At 32.8% G+C, this 20575-nt stretch overlaps 2 protein-coding genes and 1 long non-coding RNA gene across 3 annotated transcripts; all 3 read right to left on the bottom strand.

Moving 5' to 3' along the window:
* Window positions 1-108: 108 nt before the first annotated feature.
* Window positions 109-5839, bottom strand: LOC102586414 (uncharacterized). Its single transcript, XR_368092.2, has 3 exons — window positions 5644-5839; window positions 5448-5559; window positions 109-501 (listed from the first exon to the last, which is right to left on the bottom strand). It is a non-coding gene; the product is annotated as an uncharacterized lncRNA (long non-coding RNA).
* A 1091-nt stretch (window positions 5840-6930) lies between these two features.
* LOC102586082 (uncharacterized) lies at window positions 6931-10690 on the bottom strand. The gene is made up of 4 exons (XM_006357004.2): window positions 10540-10690; window positions 8943-9035; window positions 8171-8224; window positions 6931-7319 (listed from the first exon to the last, which is right to left on the bottom strand). Exons 2-4 carry the CDS (start codon window positions 9022-9024, stop codon window positions 7252-7254), a joined length of 204 nt encoding a protein of 67 aa, XP_006357066.1. The 5' UTR covers window positions 9025-9035; window positions 10540-10690; the 3' UTR covers window positions 6931-7251.
* Window positions 10691-11337: 647 nt separating this feature from the next.
* Window positions 11338-16984, bottom strand: LOC102585749 (3-oxoacyl-[acyl-carrier-protein] synthase 3 A, chloroplastic-like). Its single transcript, XM_006357003.2, has 9 exons — window positions 16761-16984; window positions 16032-16076; window positions 14925-15073; window positions 14594-14730; window positions 13749-13854; window positions 13150-13268; window positions 12680-12744; window positions 12361-12586; window positions 11338-12005 (listed from the first exon to the last, which is right to left on the bottom strand). Exons 1-9 carry the CDS (start codon window positions 16832-16834, stop codon window positions 11784-11786), a joined length of 1143 nt encoding a protein of 380 aa, XP_006357065.1. The 5' UTR covers window positions 16835-16984; the 3' UTR covers window positions 11338-11783.
* Window positions 16985-20575: the final 3591 nt, after the last annotated feature.

Genomic DNA, 20575 nt, shown 5'->3' with positions numbered 1-20575 from the left:
TATTCTCAACTAACTGACCCCCTAAAGTTACCGTTCTTCTTATACCAATCGACAAAGTTACCATTCTTCTACGATTAATATAATGAAAAAATACATCTTGATTAAAGTTTGGAATGTAGCGACTTTTGGATGAAGAAAATCTTGTGTCTACAAACTTTTAACATGCTTATATGACTAATAATCCTCAAACTTGTGTAGTTGCAATTTTCATACTAAACTAAATTTACAAGTGGATGAAAAGCTCTAGTAAAAACTCATGAAACACACACCACAGCAAAAGAGGAATGGAGATGCAAAAAAAATCCTACAGAAGAATTACGAAGTTGGGGTAGAAATTCACATTGATGTTAATAGAGAAGAACAAAGAAGTTTCTCAACAACGGTACCACTAACGTGTAACACATGCCAGACTTTTCCAGCATAATTGCACAGTGTTCACGAAGAAAAGGAGACTCACGTATGCTTAGGCAAAGAGGCCTTGAGTGAGTATAGAATGAATCCCTAACAAAGAAAAAGAAATTCTCAGTCATCAGAAGCCAAAAGTTAAAAAAAAAAAAAACAACAAAAAACTGGAAGTAAAAGGGGACATGCATAATGCATGATATCATGGATGATGAGTATTGTTTGATATAGCACTCGAATAGCCCGAGCTACTTGGGGATTTGATTCTGTGTATCGAAAACTCAGATGGATATTCTACAACAATGAAGCAGTACATGTAAGAATTGGTAATGGATATGCTCCTTCCAAGTGGTAAGCTGATAACTTCGGAGTTTAACAGATAGGGAACACAATATGAAAGAACATCAATGCATCTAATAACTTTGGAGTTAACAGATAGGGAACACAATATGAGAGAACATCAATGCATCTAAGTCGGGAATCAAGATGTAGCTCCTCAAAGAATAAAACTAATCTGAAAAACCATAAACATGTCCATTCAGAAAATAATCAAAACATGGATGGCGTAGATGCAAAAGCAGGTCAGAAAGAACTGATTTGCAATTTCTAAAAAATAAAAAATGTATGTGAAGATGGAAAATGCGAGACCCCCACAATAGGGTTGTAAATTTCAAGCCCTACTTATTACCAGTACTTTCTATTGGTGCACATAAACCCCTTGTTTGGTTATCAATAAACACCAGTTGCCTTTTGCATAAACTTCAAAACTAGCAATGTTCAATAATCAGCCAACATCCTCCACTTTCCAAACATCATTCCTTTCTATGCTACCCAACCAACTTTAATTCAACATAGGGGTGATGAACGGACACCCATGCTGCACGGGGTGGAGTGTGATGTAGTTAGTTGCTGCTAATGACAAAATAAGGTAAGACAGCCTTTGTTTCTTGTTTCTCTTTGCCCATTTCTTCTATATTTCAATTTGAATTTCCTACCCTTTCCAATCTCGTTCTTTTGTATTTCCACGTTAAGCATCACATGAAAACAAGATAAAGTCGAGAAAGTATATTGTCCAATCTTTTTTATTTTTTGGGGGTGGGAGCATGTAACACTATTGCTTTGTTCTTTATTATCAATATCAAAGATAAGTAAGAGTAGAATATGCTATAAAACTTCCATCAATTTTTAAAAAAAGGCTGCTCTATAAAACATAAACATGTTGTCACAAACTTGATTTGTTATTTATTAGTATTGTTTTTATCAATAAAGAAGAGAAATAAGTGCATTATATGTTATAAACTTTGTTTTCCTCATCAAGGAAGCGTAACAAACTTTGCTTTTAGATTATTGGGGATTATCCAGAAATGAAAAAGAAATCGATCTGCAAGTTGTTGAATCGTGTGAAAATCTTATTAAAAAGCTTAAATTGTCAAATAGGAGGCATTAATATTTATCTACTTTGTCTACAACACCCTCACTCACATGTGGACCTAATTCTTTCTCTTGGCCAAGCGTATGTAAATACACTTTTTTATCACTGGGTAACAACAGGGATCAAACTCAGACTCAGCTTAAACAATTAGAGAGGGGATATTTTTATTTCTTCATTTTCTGTCTACTAAAAGGGATAGAATATGAACATTCAACTCAAACTTTTAAGACAGTGGATCTATGAGTGGAATTGGCATTGTATCATGTGAAAGAATTTGAGCATCCATTCCCTATTAAGGCAACAAATGGAATCTCAGCACCTTTACAAAATTCTTTGGTTGACCTTATGTACCCAATGTGGGATATAAATAGTTCAAGAAGATAGTATTTTGAATTTGATGTAGGAATCTCTCCAGTTAACCTCGGTTTATCACTTCCTCCGTTTCACTTTATGTGAACCTGTTTGACTAGGAAAAGAGTTTAAGAAAGAAAGGAAGAATTTTGAAGTTTGTCGTCTTAATCAAGCCATAACATTTTTATGACTAATAGGGTTTTGGAATTATGTGGTCTTAAACATGTCTTAACATATGTGTGGCTATAAAAACTTGTCATTAAGGGCAAATGGGAAGTTTAAGTTATAAATAGTTTCCTAATTTAGAAAGGAGTCATTCTGTCAAAAAAAGAACTAGGATCGCATAAGCTGGAATGGAGGGAGTTGGATGTTACATATCTTTCATTCTACATTCTTCATTCTCATGTTCAGAAGCTTTGATAACATACTGATAGTTTATATTCTTGCACGATGCAGTCCTTACGTCATGTTTTCTAGCAATCATCACTACAAAAATCACACAAATTCAATCCCAATTCCACCTCCAAAACAATAAGAAAAGTTAAGGACCTTTTCAGGCTTTTTCTCTTTAACTGGGAGTTCAGAATAACATCCCAGAAATCCTAGTTCATGACTTCTTTAAAAGCAAAACCAACATTAGAGTATCCACCAATCATCCATATTTATATATTATACAAGAATGAAATTTCAAACCATAATAACAGATTCATAAATTATATTTTTTTTTTGATAAGAAAAAAAATAAAAAAATAAAAAATATATATATATATTGTATTATCTTCTTCACTTATTGTATTATAAATTATATTGTATTATCTTCTTCACTTAATCCCTGAATTCAATCAAACCATCTATGTCGACTAATAGTTTTGCCACCAGTCAGCAGCGCTTCTGAGATAAGTACTTAGCAAAGGGAAAAGAGGGACAGAGACATGATGTTTTCAAGTATAGAGTGCTCAGCAATCTCACTGGACATCATTTTAACAGTAACTCACCAAAATAGCTGGCCTTTTGACACTACCGTGTCCTAAACATTACAGGAGAAGTAAAATGCCCTAAAGAAATTTTGGACTATGTTCCTACCAAACTCACCCAAAATCCACAAGAGTTGCAGAGTTTCTAAGGTTCTTTTATCATTAGAGGAAATGCCTCTGAGAATTTATTACAAAGAAGAAAAGTAGATATTGAGTTCAACAGAAGACCATAAAATTCATGCACATAACACCAGATAAGTGCCACTAAACCCCAGAATCCCTTGTAAAGGAAACAGTTGAAGTCAACTGATGTAAATCCTAAGAAATTTGGGAATATTTTAGTATTTATCTACATCACATATTTATCATTATCCCTTGTTTGATTTTACCTACATCTTTTTGCTGTTTGTTTATTGAAACAGGAAAAAGGTTAGTAAATAGGATTGATGCTATCTATCTTTATCTTCTCATTCTTCTTCTCCTATCAACCTCGAACTCTTGATCAGTGGTGCGGAGAGGACTCCCTAACCACTACGAACAAGCAAGGCCAATGTTATCTATCTTTAACTTATCTTAGATTTTATTTTTATCTCTTATTTGGAGATAAAGTTCCTACTTTTGAGGATTCTACCTTGTGCAAGGTTCCCTACATGTAAACAGGAGCCTCCTTTTTCTTTGATGAACATACTTCATTTAATAAAATACTATAGTTTATGAGTTGATGTCTTCTTTCACTTCTCCTATCTCCCTCTCTTCATTATTCTCCTCATTCTCCTTCCTTCCTTTTGGTGTTACATCAATATCAGTGATAACATTCATGATTCTAATACCAAATGTTGCACTTCTTTAACACCATCAAGCATAAGAATTTCCAGAATACCCATCACCTCTAAATAACCATCAATTATTTCCATTTTAAATTCTAATTCCCAAAGAAAAAAAAGATAAAGCGAGTAATTCTAGCTCAAAAGCTGCTTTGTGCCATTCTAAGTCACATCACTTGTCTTTTTTTAAAAAAAAATGGGGGTAGGGTTAAGGGGTAATGGGAAGGGGATTACAAGGTGGGGAAAAGCTCATGCTTCCATCATCCAGAGATTTAAGCAACGAAGCAATCACTTTCCATTAAGTTCAAAAACATTCTTCATAGTTCATACAGTTTTGTGACTTACTAGCTAAGTATGAAGCCACATCAAAAGAGAAAAAGGTTTTCACTATTGGAGAAGATTTTCACCCTTACCCCCTAAGAAGATGTACAGGACTCTCCCCAACCTCATTTCGTTAATAACGTTGACCACAATTACCTTAACTAAATTATCACTTCAAAAGATTTGATATGTAAATTCAACAAAATAAGTTCCCTCTAGAGTTGGTTCTTTCCTCTGCTTTTTTTGCTCATTTTTAAAAGGAAATCGCTACCTTGTCATCCAGTTAAACTATTGCTCAATTTTTGTCCTTAAACTATAAGATAACTAAAACATAAGCACTAGATTTTCAGTAGTCGTTATATTCTTTAACAAATAACATCCTTAAATTTCATTTCTGGATACTACAATACACAAAAGTGAATGGCAACTCTGCATATACTACCTCTTCTTAAAGTTTCAGCAGTGCTTAGTCTATTTCATTTAAACTGCAACAATTTCTGTACCATTTTTAACTAATACACCAATTCAAAGAAATCAAAACTCGTAATATGAGTGAGGGGTAAACCAAGTTGGTATATCAAGAATCACATGATCAGCCCAAAAATGAAAAAGAAAACACTGGGGGAAAAAAAACAAGGATCACTCACCCCACCCCAAAAATATTGTCAGCTCACAGCGTGATCTCTCATTCACAAAGTTCAGCAATGCTTAGTCAATTCCATTTTGATTGCAAAGAATTGTTTACTACCATACTAACATACACATCATGTGTCCCTTAAAGAAGCTCAATAGCAAAAGAAAAGAGTAATTCACTCAGCCCATGACTGTGCCATAAAAATTCATTCACATTCGCAGCCATGTTGGACATCAGGCAATATATGAGCACTCCAATTCAAAGAAAACGAAAACCCACAAAAATCAAAAATCATATTATCAACCGAAAAAGGGAAAAAAAAAATACACAAGCACCAATCTCCCAACATATTAACAGCAAAATTGACAGCTCACTAAGCGATCTCTCATGAACAAAATTCCAACTGATATGACACAAATTTAACAAGAAATTATACTCACAATAACTCGAATTCTCGAGTGATTCAAATTCCAAAGAAGAAAAAACTGAGAAATAACTAGGGTTTATACCTTGCATTTTCCTACAAGCTGAAGCAAAATGAAATCAATCTATCTACATTTGCTAGTGCTTTTTACTTCTCTGAGGCTGTTTCTCAGTTGCTACCCGGTAAATCCAGTACACCTACAACAAATTCAGCAAAACAACTCAATCTTACTAGTTCGAGAAAAATACACACAGTGGGGAATAAAGCAAATTTTCAAATACCAAAGCGAGAACATGAGCAGCGATTAGTATGACTACTAGAAGAGGTAATGCTTCGAGAATCCATGGCCGACTCGATCCTTGCTGCTGATTCGCCATTTTCAACAATTTGTATTTCACAAAGACGATCACTGCAAAAGCTTACAACACTAAGCACAAGGTTGTATTCTACTTGTAATGATATTTTTTTTTTAAAAGGATTATATTGATTTGCTAATTGTATACTTACCTTCGTTTTTTTCTTTTTGCAACTTGTATGAAGAATTTTATAAGAAAAAAAATCATTTTACATTATTGATCTTATAAAAAGATCATTTTAAATTTCTTATTTATTTTCATGTATTTAGTGAGTAATAAATAAAAAATATTATTTTAAAAGTATTTTCATATAATTTAATCATATACTATGGGATGTGGTAATGGGACAGAGGTGTGGGTTCGTGAAACTAATGTCAAATGATGCTGGTAGTTATGTAGTGAAAATTGATAGTAATAAATAGAGTTTAGATAAATGGTGTTGGTGATTGGTTGGTGGTAGCTATAAATGATGTACGATTGTGATTGGTGGTGGTTTTTTGAGGTAGTGATCGATGGGGGTGGCAATAGATAGTCAATGATGTTAATCGTGCAATAGAAGTTTGGTGGTGATAGTGATAGTCGTTCAATGATAGTGCACAAAAGTTGTAATATTAAATCTTATATCCCTAGAATAGTATAAAAAAAACCTAATTTATATGATGTTATGAGGTGGTTATTGGTAGAACTAGTGATGAGTGATGTTGGTTGATGGTGATAGTTATGTCGTGAACAGTGATAGCAATAGGAGTTCAAGTAATTGGTGTTGGTTATAACGATGGCTAGAAATGATGTATAATTGTGATTGGTAGTGATTTTTGAAGTAATGGTTGGTGAAAATGACAATAAATTTGTCAATAATATTAATTGCACAATAGAAGTTGATGATGGTCATCGTACAATAATAGTGCATAAAAGTAGTAATAAGTAACCTTTATAATAATTTTTAGGTGGAAGCTCTAATAACTTTTAAGGATAATTTCAAGGAAAATTTTATAGAACTAGTCAAAATTCCTAACTTATTTCAAAAATATCCTTTCAATTTAGGTTTTTAACTTTTAATTACTATACCTTTATTGAGGTATTTTGTTAAACTCATATTAATTATCTCTCTTCTAGTTTAGGACTTAACAATGGTTTACTTCAATATTCATTTAAGTTTGTTGCAACAAAACTCAATTTTGGGACAAAAATTTGACCAACTAGCTTGGTGGATGACATATAATAGTAAATCTCATTATATTTCAAACAAACTCTTGCAGAAATACAAGGTACAACATCAGTAGTGGCACAGAGTTCAAAACTCGATGAATAATGGGTCCGATCCTCCAAACTTTCTCCAGTTAAATTTCGGGTTTTTGTATGTAGAAAGGTTTGAACTCCATGAAATGCCACACACCACGCAATGCACTCATACCTACTAACCAACATAATATATCAAGAGATAGAACGGTTGAACTTAGTTTTCGTACAAGTACATGACCAACAATACATATGATGATAATGGTTGCAAATCAAACCACAAGCTTGATCATTTTAATGTCGATGATTTTCCAATGCAAGGTCGTGCCATGTATCTCCATCAACTTGTGGAGCCTCTTGATCTGCAGAAGGATAGAATTCAATCATCCAAAGATGAGAACTGACGGAAAGTAGTCAGCATGAAAGCAACCAACAAATTGATTTGTTTCTCAACTCATCGAATGTAAGATTCCTGATATCAGAACTCAACAAAATGTGCGTGGACCAGAAAATATCTGAATTACATCTATGTTTAAGTGTTCCTAATCTCGGTTTATGCCAAAACCCATTTCAGAAATAACCCAACTATAGCATCAAGTTCTTCTCATTAAAATTCCATCAAATGCTTAAAAGCAAAAGCCATAATGATACTAGTTAAAATGATGTATGATATTCTTGATCTCTTTTATGATTGCAGGAAGTGAACAAAACAAATGCCAAAGAGCATTCTACTGAACAAGAATAGAGTCGATGCTACAAAGGTTTCAACATTACAGAATACGAGTAAGGAAAGCCCTTCGGTACACACCAATCGTGGATGAACAGAGGTTAGATTAAGCTTTAGGGAAAGTCATTGCAGGCTTGCAGAGCCTACTAAAGAAGTCTCAGAGATGACTTCAAATTTCAGCTTTCTTTTCAAAAAGCAATATAACCCCACATATGAATTGCTAAACTAAGGAAATTTTGTCTTACAGCGTAGCTATCTAGGATCTGCAACACTAATAAAAAGGGGGCTAAGAGCTAGAAGCCATATAACAGCTACTCACTTTACAAGAAATTTATTCTAACTTCTACCAGAACATGTCGATAAATAACTTGAAAGTCTTAACTCGTCATCTTTTGTTCTCACATTTCATACCCAAACCAACAATTAAGGGATAAAACATTCCCACATTCAATATCTCCCAAGCGTATGAATACAAGTAATACTTACTTGAGTCTTCATTGTCATCACTCTTAGGAAGTAGTACGGGTGGTAACGGGAGATCTGCAGAAAAAGATGAATTAAAAGTATCAACAGTAAATTCTACTATGCCTCAATTCCAAAGTAGTTAAGCTACACAATATAAATGAAAAATGGAAAAAAATGAGACAAAAAAAGTATAAGAATATACATAACAATTATTTTCCATCTAAATTGAGCTAAAGTGTGTAATTTAGGAAACCTCTAGCTTTTTAGAGAATTCCTAATTTTCCCCAAATAAAATTTATCTAGTATTGGAATGAATGGACCTTAATAGAGCGAAATATGATTCACAATAGAAGGAAAAAGGCCAAAAAAGAAAAAAAAGGAGCTTATACTCTGCAAGAATTGATGAAGAAAAGCCCAGACATTGATTTTTTTTTAAAAAACTCAATGCAAGTCAAGAATAATAGCTATAAATACAATCAATTATTATATGCACAAGGGAATTATAATAAAATGAAACAAATATATAATTAAGTGAATTTTATTGTTTATACTACTCTCTTCAAGATAGAGGTCATGTGTGATGCACAAACTTAACATCTCACTGGCAACTGGAGTGCAGCCCAATTGAGACAACACATCATCCTATCTTGGACCAAACTTGAAAGCCTAAGCACGCCGAGGGTAAACATTTGATAAAACTGACGCAGTTCGATTGCAACTAATTTGGATTGAAGCATAGTTGATTGACTGATATATAATAATAATAATAATAGTAATTGAATGAGGATAGTACCATCAGCGGGCAGGGTATCTCGCATCCATTCTTCATCCACAACATCTATGAGGACTCCCAAGTTGAGGATTTGCTCTGCCATGCTTTGTTTTTCTATATACATTTCCATTTCAAAGATAAAATCTCTACTTAGATGAGAGAAATTCAAACAGGACAATCACATCTATGCAAAAAATATCAAATTAAAGTCCAAAATAGTCCCTTTAGCTTTGTACTTAAATTCAAAATCATCATTCTTTGACTTGGAGCACTAATAGTCCTCATTGTTTGTCAAACTAGAGCACTTTCGATTTTTCTAGTTTTTAATGGAGAGAGCACCATGATTTCATTTCCAAAGAAAATAACAACAGTTCACCCCATTACTCCTCCTCCTCCTTCGCTTCTTCTTCTTTCTAAAAGAAAAGAAAAGCCTCAACTGAAATAGATACTATGCACTTATGACCAGCAAAGTTGAATAATTTATTTTCTTTGTAAGAACAATGGGCATGATCAGCAAGGTCCGTTTTGTGTTCGTGCTCTATCGTGTTATCCAACTTGAATCTGGTATAAATGGAGTCTCCACATTCACAACAATCCTCAATTTGCTTAAGACTTGAATAGACTAAACATTAGCATTTCTTACCTACCCTGTAAGTGCTAAATACATTTGATGTGTAGCGTGAATAGAAAAAAATGAGATTTTTATGATACACGATAGGCATTAAATTTTGAATTAGATACTTTCTATTCTCACAACAGCTAACATTAGAGAGTCAAACGACAGACCACAAGTTTTTTGAATCAAAGAGAATCTTAAAAAAAAAATACAGCGAAAAAGAACTAATTTTACTATCAGGTATTAACACTAGACCCTCCCAAGAGTTACTATCATAAATGATGAGTACAGAGAAAAAAATATTGCAATTGAACACAGCTTAAGCAATCAAATATTGACCAGTCTAGTCGGATAATCCCCAAGAAATGAAACTTAGAACTGCAAAGGCTATCAGAAAACAGAATAAGCCGGAACTTTAGGTAACAATATAAGCAAATTAAGATTATACATACAACAGGAGTGATGAAATCATGGTACTCTCTATGATAAGAAGTACTCCTCAGCCCCCAAAAAGTATCACTTTTCACTTCTCGAGAGTCAAACATGAACTTCAACCAAAATTTTAAGATGTATTTTTCCATCATATCAATATGAGAAAAATTGCAAGTTACTAATTTTCGTACAGTTTTGAATATAGAAATCTTAATTCTAAAATATTAAATTAAGTTAATTCAATCTAGCTTTGAAGATCAGTCAAATTAATTCTCGAGAAATGAAGAGTTATACATATTTTGGGATGGAAAGAGTGGCAGTTTAGCAAACAATTAGGATCATTTAGTGCTTCCTATGAAAATAGAGATGAGTTTAAGTTTAAACTCAAAGATAATGAACTATATTGGGAAAATTTTAATCAAAACAATCTGTAATCTACAATTCCTCCTCTAATAATTGGTAGAAATTCGAAAACATGATGAGGGTTAGGACAGATGCTGAACATCAAGCTGTCCATCATGCAAAAAGGCAAATTCGGAAATATTCTGGAGAGAGAAAAAGGGAACTTACAAGTCTTACTTCGCCGGAGATGGAGAAGTTCGCCGGAGACGGAGATGGAGCTACAAGTATTGGGGATTATGATATTTTAATCAATTCGGGCTAATAATTGGGGCTTCGTTAAGGGCCCGTTTGGCCACCATTTGAAATCAAATTTATTTGAAGTAAAAACATTTATAGAAATTTTACTATTTTTTAAAAGATTAATTATTACTCTTTGTGGATTTTTTTTTATTGTAGTCTATAGTCTATAGTTTGTGTTTACTTTTAATAACTAAAATCACATCTATAGCTCTCCTCATCTCTCTCCTTCTCCATCTAATTTCGTCGGTTCAAGTCGGAAAATCTTATATAAAAAACTCCATCGATATTCAGATCTAGCTAGAAAAAATTTCTTGGACAATAATTCATCTTTAATATGTTTTTGACGATTTGCCCATTTTACATATAAAACAATTTCTTATGTACTTATGTTCCTTTTATCGGAGATGCAACATTTTAAATGATGCTAACTCATTTACTTAGGATAATTGAGCAATATGTTAGGTCTATGTTTTAGCTATAGACGAGCTCCTTTCGTTCTTGGAGGGCATTAAGTTTGTTTGGTTGATTCAACATATTATTATGACTTGGACCTTATCCTGGTATACAATTTATTGATGTTAGATGCTTGATAGATAGACGAGTTTAGAACATTCAAGGAAGTTATGAAATTTCATTTTTGACCTTGGTGTCATCTTGTTTTGGAACTTAAAGACTTTATTAATTAAAAGCCTTTTATTTTATAAATAAATATGTTTTGAATTTTTATATTAAAGTCTTTCATCTTCGTTTACGTCTGTGTCTCATGCCATGTTAACAGTTCGCTCAGACAAGTTAAAGCTATCAAACACCGACCACATCTAGAGTTTAGACTCGGGGCTTAACAATAATTATAACATGTTTATAGTCAAAAGTTGATTATTTTTTTCTTCTTATATTGAAAAATAACAAGAATTTTCATAAGATATTCCCAAAGAAGTCCTTAAAATTACAATAAAGGCATGTGAGGACCTTTTGGGACATAGTTTCTTCCTTCATTGAACCAGCTTAATATGATCAACATTCATCATTTTTCAGCTTGCTCTTCAGAATATAAATCAAATTTTCAAATGTAAATGTTAAGTGTTAAATGTGTATAAATAAAATGCATATTTTATATTTATTAGTTTGATATAAACACTTGATATGGATAACTTTTTTACTCAAAGCAGCATTCATCCCCATCTGAATATTGCAGAAGCCCATGTAAGGCCAGCTCCAAATCCAGCAGCAGCAATGACATGGCCTGGCTGCACCTTCCCGCCCCGAACAGCTTCATCCAACGCTAAGGGAATCGATGCAGCACTAGTATTCCCATAATTTGCCACATTTGATATCACGCGCTCTGATGGAACTTCTAACCGAGTTGCTACACCATCTATAATCCTTTGGTTTGCCTGCGCGTAAAGTAGAAGTAAGACTGAATACATGTATTGCAAGTTTACTCATGAACGTAACGAAGTTGAGATCTAAAACACAAACAATGTAGGTATATATCTAGGCTCGTTGTTTCAAGAGAATACTGAGAACAAGTGCTACCGGAGTGTTATGTTGATAGAAGGATGTCTACGAAAGTGAAAGGTAAGTTCTATGGAACAGTCATTAGTCATACCACCAACGGTGATATATGGTAATGAATGTCGGGCTATTGTTTATAGTTGAAGGGGAGTTCGATTTTTAAAGCAAAGTTAGGAGGTGTAAATGATTTTTCACATGATTGACATAATATTGTATTATCTGAGAAAATTATACCTGATGAAGGAGCAACCAATCGAAATTATTAGAGCCAGCTAAACCTGCTTTCTCTAAAGCTGCTTCGATTGATTGAGGTACTACGCGAACAGCAAACTTGAAAATCTCTCTGCCATTCATCTGGAGGTAGGAATAAGAGGAACACTTGGGCGGAAAACTAGTCATGGAAGGATTTTCACTTGATGGATCATCTGTTTCATTCTCTTTGAAAGTAGAAATCAAGTGTCTGACAATGGAAATTTAAACCAGTAGTTAGTGCCAATCCGAAGATGAGGACACAGTAATGTAATTCCTCGTATGATGAATAGACGTAACGTACCTTTTACCATCACCATCACTATGCAAGTCGAAACCAAACAAACCATCTTCTCCGATATCACAGGCCTAAAAGAAACATGGATATGTGAATTTTGAGATATAGATATGTTGGTAAAACTGGTTGTAAGTTTGATCATTTTTCAGACTACAGACTTTACATGAAAGACTCTGAGTCCATCGAAATGATAGTAATGGAATAAATGTGTTACAGTTTCTGGCTTTGCACCGACCATCCAATGGACCATGGACTAAACGTCCACTGCCTCTATGTCCAGGGAACCCTCTCCTACCACAAAAACACACGAGGCACATCTCATGCCTATAGGTCGCTATATCACACTTTAAAAATGTCTGGTGTATAACTCCTATCTACCCCGAACAAAAAAAAGAGCATGAACTTCACAGTAATACTGAATGTCAGAAAAAATATAAAAACATTCATCAACTAATGGAACTCTCCTTTATTGGTACCTGCACAAGTACAGCACCAGCAGCATCACCAAAGAGAATACAAGAACCTCTATCCGTCCAATCAACGAAACGAGAAACAGCATCAGCCCCAACTACAAGGACATTCTTAAAACCACCAGCTGTAATAGGAACAAAAAATATAATATCAATAGAGCATATCCTTTATAACAACATTTCACTATAACAACCAAGTTTTCTTTGGAACTGATTTTTCATATTATGTTATATTATATGTTCTCTATAACAACATTTCGCTATAACAACCAAAAAATATCCTGACAAAGGATGCTGCTATAGAGAGGTTTGACGGTAAAGGGCATCATTAGCTACAATCAGAGGCGGAGCCAAGATTAGGAGTTTGGGGGTTCTAAATCAATTTTGTTTGGGGTGCACATGCTAATATACATATATTTGTTTAATTTTCTAATACAAATATAGGGTCTACAAAAAAGCTAGTGGGTTCGTCCAAACCCATGATCCCCCAACTAGCTCCGCCTCTGGCTACAATATTCGACTATTAATACATAGTATATCATGTAAAGGATGATTATACAGTTCACAAAAATTTCATAATTAAGGAAAAGTTTAGAAGATTCTACCTTTGATGTAGCAAGAAGCAGAAAACAAACCCAATAAGAACCCGCTACAAGCAGCTGTAATATCGAAAGCCAATGGATTGTGTTTGCAGCCCAGTGCTTTTTGGATCTAAGAACAGAGAAGCTATAATAACTTAAAAGATTCAACAAAATACTTTTTCCAGAGACAAGTCACCTATGCTACTCGGACTCTTCAAGAATGTTGTTGCATCTGTTCGGATCCTAATAAGAAATGCATTACTTCTGGAGGATCCAACACGTGCCTATCGACATTCTAAAAGAGTCCAAGCGTCATAGCAAGTCCAAGTACAACAACATGTCAAGCTAGTTAGTGTAACTAGTAAACCGGAGAAATTGAGACGAAAATATGATCTTAACTTAACTAACTGGTAGAATGCTAAAAACCAATTGCTAGTTTCTCTTCATTTGGTTCACATATATGCATATGAAAAAGAAATAGTATATAACGACACGTTTCATGCAGGGGAAACCATAAGCAAGTTGTTCTTGTATTCTGTTCTTCTTTCAGGAAAGTTTAGTGATTACATTGCCCAAGTTTTTTCTTATCTAAGTTGTTTCCTACATTACTCGAACTCTTCAAAAATGTTGCTTCACCCTTGACGAAAATGCACAACATTTGGAGGATCTGACACAAACTTATTGACATTTTTGAAGAGTTCGAGCAACATAGGTTGTTTAATTCTCTACAAGGAGCTTCACTTAGTAGAGTTAAGGGGGATATCAGCTATTATCCTAGCAAATGCATGAACCAAGACAATTAAAAGTATAAATTGGTAAATTATGTTGCTCTAAATGTAGAGAAATGTCACTACTCTACAAAGTCATACCACTGGAGCACCGCCAAAACGGTCATCTCCAGATGAAGAACACAGCAAAATCAGATCAACATCTTTAGGATCAACTTCTGCCATCTCAAGAGCTTTCTGTGCAGCCTCTATAGCCAAATCCGTTAAATTCTCTTTTCCTGTAAAAGCATATATCAGATCACTGCCTTGTGACATTTACATACGAAAATGTTTCGTATTATTTTCCATACACATCCAATAATACAGTACCAGTAATTAACACATCATGTTACTGTTAGTTCTTTGTCAAAGAACAGAACACAACAACAACATGTAGTAGGTTAGCATGTATCAAGATCAATGAAAGATTCACCTGAAAGAACTCTACGATTACGTATCCCTGTCCGAGTGGATATCCATTCATCATTAGTATCAATAAATTTTGCAAGATCATGATTGGTAACTCTCAGGCTTGGTACTGCAGAACCGCATCCTACTAGTTTGCAGCCCGTGTTAACTAATCTGTATATAAGATAAACGGGGAAGTAAGTAGTTCTGTGACACCAATCTAACATAATTTTGAGACAAGATATACAAGATAGAGAACGAATTCACATAGTACGTGCTTTTGGGCTCGATAATGTAGCCCAAAGCACGTACAAATCTATAAGGTCTGTTAGGAGAAAACCGGCAATACAGCAATAGGATTGGACTATGACAGATATCATATTGAAGTTGAGCTTTCGTAGCTCTTCGATGGTGGTGCATACATCAATGAACATTCTTAAGTCCCTATGAGGAGTATATATATGTGACGCCCCTAATGGAGGGCGATTGAGTTGATGAGGGTTGATCAATGTGAAGGACTTGACACTCTTCTAGGCTAGTAAGGGTCCTATTTCAGTTTTCATTATCTTGCTTGTGGCTGCCTATGTTGATCATATAGCCACACTCGCATTGGATACTCTAAAAATGCGTTACTTTTGTAGGATTTGATACGCACTTGTCAATTTTTTTTGAAGAGTCTGAGCAGCACAGATACTCCTTCTGTTTCAAGTTGTTTGTCTTATTTTCCTATTTAGTTCGTTTTAAAAATGAATGTTTGTTTCCCTTTTTTGACAACTCTTTCATTTCAACTTTCTAAAAGACATTTTGATACATTTTGCGTATCTTTACTTTAAGACCACAAAATTCAAAAAGTCTTCTTTACTTTTTTAAACTCCGTGTCGAGCCAAAACACGACAATCAAATTGAAATGGAGGGAGTATCTACTACTATCACTAGATTTGTCTGACTTCATCTTCTGATGCAAAGTTGAAACACATATCTAATAACAGTTGATTAATCCTCATCAACATAAACTATCCTCATTTAATTATCTAAGTTGTACAAATGAAGCATCAAAATCAGATATCCACATTAATTAAGAATCCTAATTTACAAAATAAACTGTTTATCAAACAAAAATTAAACACATTACCTTGAAAACTCCTCTGCACCTTTAGCAGTATTGGAACACATTATCCTGTTGAATTTTCCATCAGAGAATTGATTTAAATATGAAGGCAAAGTAATAAATGTACACAAATATATTCTAACACAAAATTCTTAATTGAGTTATTGTCACAGGTGTCAAATGGGCGTGTTGAATTAAATTTTGGAGACTTTTACAACAGGTTGAATAAATAAATGAACAGGTTATTGACCCGTCCAAAAAATCACTTAGCTACTAAGCGAGTCAAAACTCAATCGACCCAACTATTACTAAGTTTAATTGTGTTATTATAATATTTCTTTATTATGAAATTTCAAATAAAAAAAAGAAAATATTTTGATAAAATTTCTCAACATCAATTAGGGTTTTATATGAGTCCAAATTTTGAAGAGATGAAATGAGTTGATCTACAAAATAAAACAGATCAATAATTAACCCAAACTTAAGCAGATTGAACGGGTTATAATGTCATGTTCTGATTTTGCAACCTCTACTTATAATCAACCATTTAAAACGACAAAATTCAAAAATAAAATATTTAGCACTGTACAAGGAGAACTCATTTCCATTCAACAATATCAGTAATCACCAGTAGGATTTTGAGTTTATGAATTCTAAAAACTTTTAGTAACGCAATATATCTTAACAGACCGATCCAAAGCTACTGAATTATATCGAAATATTTTGCATTAACACATTGAAGGTACAACTTACAAAGTTGGTGCTGCTTGATGCTGCCTCACTCTGCTAATACCAAAAATTTGCGCTGCAGCCATTGTATTCGCCATAAAATCAATCGAAAAAATCAATGTTGGAGCTACAATACTAGCTAACTCGTCTTCAATCGCGTAGTCAGAAATTTAACTAAGAGTGTTCGAACTTTAAAGAATGCAACTTATATAAGAATTTTTTTTAATGAAACAAATGAAGATATATAGAATGAAAGAATAAGAGAAATGTTAAATATAACAAGAGAGATAATTAAAATAAAATAAAATATCTAAGCACATGGCATGTATAGTGGTTTTGCGTGCATTAGTTGGCCTCAACGTCTATTTGAAAATTAAATTATGCAGATCCGAATCTTTATATAGCTACTTATAAGGTCAACCTACTAGATAGGTGGGTACGTATCTATTTGGCCAAAAAATTTAAAATTATTTATTTCGTATCAATTTGCTTAGTGTAATTTGATTTGAAATTTAAGAAGGTAAAAATATAACTAAACATAAATTACGACAATGAGATAGTTGTCGTTGCCCCATTGTAAAGTCATTCTACTTTCCTACTCTCTTCGTCTCATATTATATGGGTACTTTCTATTTTACGTCGTGATTAAGAAATCATTAATAGAGTGAATAACTTTACTCTCTCATTCTCATATTAAATGGACACGTTCAATTTTATACAGTGATTAAGAAATCATTAATAGATTGCTCAACTTTACTATTTTACCCTTAGTTCATACTAATTAGCCTCTAGAGAGAAAAAATCGTATATTTTTTAAATTTTGTTTAAACTTCCAGAGGCCATATTAATTATAGGGGTAAAATGAGAAAAATAATTAATATTATCCTAATTTAGTAAGCAATCACATTATATGAGATAAATATTTTTAATAATATGATCATCTATGGGACCGAAGGAGTAGGGGCGGAGGCAACATATAGTTAGAATCCCCTCGGCGGAAAATATTAGCATTTATATATGGTTAAAATTATTTTTTAGGTATGTATAATAGATGTCAAACCTCGTTTCACTAGTTCGTGTGTTTACTTCTCAGATATTAAATCCACTTATTAAAAATTTTGGCTCCGCCACTCCGAAGGAGTATTAATGAGGGGGAAAAGAAGTAAAATAGCATGATTTTGATATTTATTTATGGGTAGTCCTTTTTTTGCGGCAGTTGGTGTAAATATACTTTATTTCAGAGTAATGAGTTATTTAACTTCTTCAATTCATTAGACAATAGCCCTGCCGTCTTAAAGTATCTATTGTGATTTTAAAAATAATCATTTCAATTTATTTGTCATTTTAAAAATTTATGATAATATTAATTATAATTGTTCTTAAAAAATATAAATACCTCAATGATGTAGAAATGACACATAATAAAATAAATATTCAACAAAGAAAGAGTATATCTTAAGAATAATTCGACTATTTCCTAATTAATATTTTATCAAGAGACATATTAAAAAAACAAGACAAATAATTTGAGACAGAAAATAGTATTATATGATGCAGACTGAATCAAATTAATAAATTTGACTCCTGACCGTTTTCTTTTATTCTTCTCATTTTTCACAAAGCTTTTATTTGGATAAGATCAGATAAAAGTACTATTTTGAAATCAATGATTTGGATGTGATTAACATAAACTTGAAAACTAATCATGGTTAGGAAAATAGTTATTTCATACTATATAGTTTTTCAATTTTTTTTAATTTCCTCCTACAAACTAGGTGGATCTCTAGCCCCAAAAATTATCCCAAAAAAGATTCACAGATATGTCAATCTTTTTGAATATTTAAGTTGTAATCTACCTTGGTGTATTTTTATAATAACTAAAAAGTGATGTGACAATAACATAAAAGACACCTTAGTTTATTTGCCAAATTTTAGTTCATGTTATATTGTGGTAAAAAAAGTTCCTAAAAATAAAGTGTATATTATTTTATGCCAAATTTTAGCTCATGTTATATTGTGGTCAAAAAATTCCTAAAAAGAAAAAATGTATTTGAGTTATTATATAACCAAAAAAAAAAAAGTGGGCTTTTTATGCCAAGTTTTAGGCTACGTTGTGATGATAAAATTCCTCTTTTTTTCCTAACATGATTTTATTTTACTTGCTATCATTTGTGATGCATCTTGTTTAAAATATATTTTTCTCTTAATATATATTTTAGGACTTTAATACAAGCTAATCAAAATTAGTGTGTCATGAATAGTTTTTTTACTTGTAATAATATCATAAAAGGTCTCAATATTTGGCAAATACAATGCCAAATATTTTTAAAATATTTATTTGAAGCGGACTATTTTATGCCAAATTTTAGTCTATGTTATATTACTATCATAAATTTTCTATAAACTATTTAATACCCACCCAAAAAAGGTGGAGTTTTATGCCAAATAATTTTTGGAACCCAGGATAACCCGCAATCGCTACAACCTTTGTCACAATCTTTGTTCTTCGGGTGTGGTGAGCACTTTGTGCGCACTGGATAAACCCTTCACTGTGTAATAGTTTGCAAACCACACAGGATATAAACCGCACTAGGCAAGCCCTATGCGACATGCTCGACTCAGAAAGCATTGAGGGGGATCGATCCCAGGTCATCTGTGTATGTTATAATAACAAAATTCCTAATTTTTATTTAATGTGTTTATATTTTGCTTTGTATCCTTTTTGATACACTTCATTTAAAATATATTTTTCCATTACCATATATTTTAGAACTTTTTAATAATTAATTCTCCTAATGACTTTTATCATATACTCTAAGATTCCTTAATTTTTAATATATATTTTCCTCTTATCATATACTTTAGAGCTTCTTAATTTTAAATATTATAAAGATAATTAAATAGTAATTTGAGGAAAATAGTAAATGCAATTTTTTCTATTCTAAAGTCTTTTCATAAAAACAAAATGTTCAATCAACATTTCTAACGATCTTTATGCCTTTTAAAGTAATATATATAGATATAAATAGATATACATGAGACAAGAATTGATTTCATGTATGATGAACGAAGTTTACTTACAAGAATACTATAATTATAAATGAATAATTCTAAGTTCAAGTACATAAAATTGAATAATTACTTACAATAATACTATAATTATAAATGAATAATTCTAAATTCAAGTACATAAAATTGAATAAACTGTATTCTTATTGACGATAGTCTTTTTACAAGTAGTTAGAGGAAGGCATAGACCAATTTTTTTAATGAAAATAGTAGGTCTGATAAAAAGAAAATAGGCATAATACATAATATTCTTTTAACTTGGCTTCAACTGACATCTATGTCCCCAAACTTTGGGTGTGCACAAATAGACACTTAAACTTGTATAAAAATGAACAAGTAGACACATGTGTCCTACGTGTCATAATACATGTATGATGTTACGTAGGCTGTGACAGTCACAAGTATATTGGAGCTCTTTTCATGCCTTCTTATGTAACTAAGAAAAAAACAGAACCTTAATCATCTGGCAAAGTTCGAGTTAAGGAGTTTATGCGAGAGGTTTTTACCGCTTTCTCTTCTCTCCAGCACCCTCGGACTGATCATCTTGCTGCAACAAAGCAAGCCTAGGAATGAATCTAATGAAAATTTAGGTCTCTGTCCGCTTGGAAGATTATTCTTTCCGGTAATATTATTAGAGCAGATAGATATAGATTATACCTATTTCAGTGCAACAAAGCTGTTGATAAAAATTTATCTTAGTTATAAATTATGATAAGAGTGCTACTCCTCAAGGGAACAAACAGAAAGTGTGTACATTACATCACACAAGC

This window comes from Solanum tuberosum, unplaced genomic scaffold (genome assembly GCF_000226075.1).
Source record: "Solanum tuberosum cultivar DM 1-3 516 R44 unplaced genomic scaffold, SolTub_3.0 scf00240, whole genome shotgun sequence".
NCBI lineage: Eukaryota > Viridiplantae > Streptophyta > Magnoliopsida > Solanales > Solanaceae > Solanum > Solanum tuberosum.
Note: the sequence above shows the minus strand (reverse complement) of the source record. Positions and strands in the feature narration are given on the sequence as shown.

Coding starts and splice junctions, on each gene's coding strand:
- LOC102586082 (XM_006357004.2), bottom strand. CDS start 9,024: ATGGCAGAGCAAATCCTCAACTTGGGAGTCCTCATAGATGTTGTGGAT. Junction 8,225..8,942: donor AGATACCCTGCCCGCTGATG/GTACTATCCTCA, acceptor CTTTTTCTGCAG/ATCTCCCGTTACCACCCGTA. Junction 7,320..8,170: donor TGATGACAATGAAGACTCAA/GTAAGTATTACT, acceptor ATCCTTCTGCAG/ATCAAGAGGCTCCACAAGTT.
- LOC102585749 (XM_006357003.2), bottom strand. CDS start 16,834: ATGGCGAATACAATGGCTGCAGCGCAAATTTTTGGTATTAGCAGAGTG. Junction 15,074..16,031: donor GGTGCAGAGGAGTTTTCAAG/GTAATGTGTTTA, acceptor TCTTATATACAG/ATTAGTTAACACGGGCTGCA. Junction 12,587..12,679: donor AGTGATGGTGATGGTAAAAG/GTACGTTACGTC, acceptor TTCCATTGTCAG/ACACTTGATTTCTACTTTCA.